We start from the raw sequence: 4,077 nt of genomic DNA on the forward strand, positions 1-4,077 counted from the left end.
CCCCCACACAACACACACACTTGATAATAGTGATGATCACATCAGTGTCTGTGGCACTGATGTAAGCAGGTGACGCTCGATTCCCAAGTGGGGAGACTCTTTATCGAGTATCTTGACCTTTTTGCTGGGATGTCGTATCCTTTTAAGCCTGGGTTTGCCCTCAAAGGCAGCGTGGAAAGCCCACTTCCTCAATAATCTAAATTGTGTTGATGGGGGCGTAAAAACCTGTAATTTTAATTTTTTTTAAAAACGATGACCACAGTCAAGTACTAAAAAGGTACCACACAATGCATGCACAAAGTAATGTATAGGCTACATGATAAAGTTATCTATAAAAAAAACTGATCAGGAATTTTTAACTTTCACATTGTCTAAAAAACTTATTTCCACACACCTTTTCCCTGGCTTCAACCACAGGCAAGGGAGAGTACTTGTGGTCAAACCTGTAGTTCTGATAGACAGACAGCGCCCCCTCAGGGATGAGATCCTCCGGAACAGCCACCGACCCCCCGCCAGTTGTGGTGTCCAGCTCCAGATTCTCCAGCAGTTCCGACACTGCACCTGGTGACAGTCCACTTAAAGACTGGGAAATATGCGCAAAACCAGGACCATTCAGTACAAAGGCATACAAGTCTCCTTGTTATAGTTTGTGTTTTACAGCACAGCATTTGCAACACAATTTGGTCATAGGTCATACATAAGTGCCCAAAATTAGAGGTGTTACAAGAGAATAACAAACAAAGAAGTAGGAGAAGAGATCAGGACGATTGGTGTTTGATAGGAAAGAAGGAGCAAACCACACCAGAGTATCCACCAACCATCCCTATACAAGTCTCTTTTACACATCAAAAATGGCAGTATACTGATTTTGTGTATTCATCAGAGACCCAAGACACAGTATTAGTTTTCATTCATAGCAAGAATTTTACTGCACTTGCAACACAAAATAAGTCACATGATAAGTGCAGAAGATTACAGGTGTTACTAGAGAGTAACAGACAAAGAAAAGATGGAGAAGAGATATATAAGAACGAGATGTTTGATAGGAAATATATATATATATTTATATATACAGAAACAAGAATCTTTACACTGATGCGCGCAAGTAAGCATGGTGCAAAATTATTAACCAAGCTCACATGGGCAAGATTAAATTTACAGCAGCAAACAAAAACCCAAACTTAAGAGACAAGTATAATTTAAAAAATAATAAATAACAGGTACTCTTTACCTTATCTTATCTGTCATGCCTGGTGGTGACAATTTTAAACAGTGTGATCAGTTGTGCAAAAAGTTGGAAAGCACTTGAAACAATAATAACCCCAATCAATTCACATAAAAAATTTTTCCAAGAGTCAGAAACCAAACAGCAAGGCTGGAGCTGTGAAAATGAAATTTGGCTTTAACAACATTTTGTCTCCGAGTCAATCATTACATTTACAGAAACAACTGATTTGTTCCCCCTTAGCCCCAACGTAGGCCTAAGAGAAATGTTTAAAATCCAATAAACTATACAATCCTATTGCATTTACAAAATAAACTGCTCAACTTCTATGAAAAATTAACAGGTGCTTTGGAACTTTGTTGGAAGGCCAAATTCAAAATAGGTCTTTTTACATGTGAGACCAAGTTTCTATGTTAATTTTAGACAGACTTTCCAATCCACAAAAATGGATGACTTGAGTGGTTCCTGTCGAGTATTGTCCATGATATTACTCACAGTGCCTGAAACTTGAGCTTGTGAAAGCAAGTCCTCCTCCTCCTGCCTTCTGTACTGCTCCACATACTGGCATCTTGTAGGATGATGAGTGCTCCTGAAAATCATGATTTAAACAGTAACATTTCAGGTCAACTTTATCAGACAGAAAACACAAAAGAAACCTTCAAATAATAATAAATAGCATTTGTATAGCGCATATCCCCGCTCAACAGCAGGCTCTATCTATGCGCTTTACACTATATTATTACCCCAGCAGACCACAGAACACTCCGAAACATTCTCAGCTTCCTGGGAAGCATACAGTGCAAGCAGCTGATTAAGCGCTAAAACACTAACAAACTGACAAGATCTTTCGCTGTGTATAGCCGGGTACCTATTCCCACCTGGGTGAAGTAAGGAAAATTCATGTGAAGTGCCTTTCCCAAGGACACAACATCGGGCCCCTGAAACATAAAATAATTTTTTTAATAGAGAGGTGGAAAAAGTTTTTACATTACAGTGGAATCCTGTTATAACGAGAGCGAGGGGACCGGTACGAAATGTCCGTTATAGCAGGAATCTCGTAGTAAAGGATCCAGTAATAAATTCAAAGGAAATAATAAAGTAGGCCTAATCTATGAGTTTGCTGTTCTGTTTATTTCTTTTTGTTATCTGCTCTGATAATGGCTTTGTTCAACATGACATCTAGGTCTTACTTGATCAAAAATTGAATCAGGTTTCTTTCTCTAGCGTTAGTGAAGTTGACAGCTCGGCGTTGGCTATCAGAACAAAAGTTCTCAGTTAAGTTGCCCTCTGTGTTTTCCACCACCGCACCACACTCTGTGGTGCGTTCCCGTGTTTGCTTGCGCACGTTACATATTCGCTCCATGATCCATAACAGCACTGTACCTCTCCATCCCCGCATCGGAGAAGTGAGAGGCATGATAGGCCTAGATAATCTAGACTAGGCTGGCCTATCACTATCAGGCAATGCGTTCTGCTTCACAACGGCTTGTCTGCGCATGCCATACCCTCCCCACTCATTCGCTCCGGCCTTCATCGTTAGCACATGGGCTCTCCCATTCTTTGTTTCGCTTGATCACAAACAAGTCTCTCAACTAGCGAGGTTTTACATTATAAATGGCTTATACGCTGTGCACAGCAGCAGGAATATTCCGCTATAACCGACTCGCGTGTTTATCTGACTGATTGCGTTATAGCAGTATTTTATTTACAAAGATAAAGAAGGGAAAAAACAGGGTTTTAGAATTATGTCTTTATAACAGACTTCTCGTTATTTCAGGACTCATTATAAGTGGACTCCACTGTATTATATTTGTTGTTCATTTCTGGTTATGATGATCATAATATACTATTTCAAAAGTCTGCATCATAATTTTCCATAAATATTCCATATCCCGACTTTAATTCGGTAAGATGACTAAGTCGAGCGCTCTTTCATCTCATGGGATAGAATGCTTGAACTATTACATTAAAAAATATAAAGATCTACATCACTGTCGATGTCCGGGGGCGGGTGGGGGATGGGGGTGGTGAGAATAGCGGGTCATGAGTTATTCTCACCAGGGCTGAGATTGAGAATATAGAGGCGGCCTCAAGTTTTTTAGGCAAACTTTATTGGATGATGCTTTTCAGTCTACTTCTACTTCTAGGAAAGTTGATTCCTGCGGCCTTTATCTCAAACCAGGCTTTTACGCAGGTTTTAGTTTTAGAACAGGCTCTTATGTATGCAAGATTTAATAAATTACCTGCGATAGCTCGGCAGCTTGGCGTCAGTCTTTTTTCGCACGTCAGGCGTATGTGTTCCTCCACTCTCTGAATCAAACAAGTGGCCCTGCAGTGTGGAAGTTGCAACCGCCTCAGGTTTCTTCGTTTGTTTACTCGCATCTTGTCCAATCCTAAACCAGTCATCAATATCATTTAACTCCAACTCCCCAGTTATAATCGACATTTTCAGTCGACGTCCACTGCCTTCTCCGTATGAGAACCACAGTCCTAACTCGTCTACTGTTCTTGGTTTCGCTTTCGTCAGTGTGGTAAGTTGTTCCGTTCGGAAGAAGGAAAGGAAATCCCAATCCGCTACACTCAAGAATGGCAGATCGCCTGAGGACTGAGAGATTATAGGCCAAAGTGTTGGCTAAGCCGTAAAAAGGAGCCAAAATATTAGCTAAAACTTCTGCAAAATGCATGAATTCCAAAAGAAACTACTATATCTAACCCCCCCCCCCCCCCCCCCCTTTCCTCCATCCCAGCTGCTGGTGCGAGAGGGCTCCCACTTCAACCATCGAGACAAGAAAGGGGGTAGGCTAGCCAAACCAAGAAAATATCACTTTTGAATAAATGATAATAAATGGCAA

The 4,077-nt window shown here is 40.8% G+C and overlaps 1 protein-coding gene across 1 annotated transcript in view; it reads right to left on the bottom strand.

Moving 5' to 3' along the window:
- The window catches only part of LOC101849189 (ATP-dependent RNA helicase TDRD9), a 39,574-nt gene extending 35,771 nt beyond the window's left edge, over window positions 1-3,803 (bottom strand). Inside the window, exons 1-3 of the mRNA XM_013079768.2 lie at window positions 3,469-3,803; window positions 1,721-1,814; window positions 395-583 (exon numbers count right to left, since the gene is read on the bottom strand). Coding sequence (XP_012935222.1) covers window positions 395-583; window positions 1,721-1,814; window positions 3,469-3,671 — 486 coding nt within the window. The 5' untranslated portion in view covers window positions 3,672-3,803. The remainder of the gene's footprint in view (window positions 1-394; window positions 584-1,720; window positions 1,815-3,468) is intronic.
- Window positions 3,804-4,077: the final 274 nt, after the last annotated feature.

Source organism: Aplysia californica, unplaced genomic scaffold, assembly GCF_000002075.1.
Source record: "Aplysia californica isolate F4 #8 unplaced genomic scaffold, AplCal3.0 scaffold00062, whole genome shotgun sequence".
Classification (NCBI taxonomy): Eukaryota; Metazoa; Mollusca; class Gastropoda; order Aplysiida; family Aplysiidae; genus Aplysia; species Aplysia californica.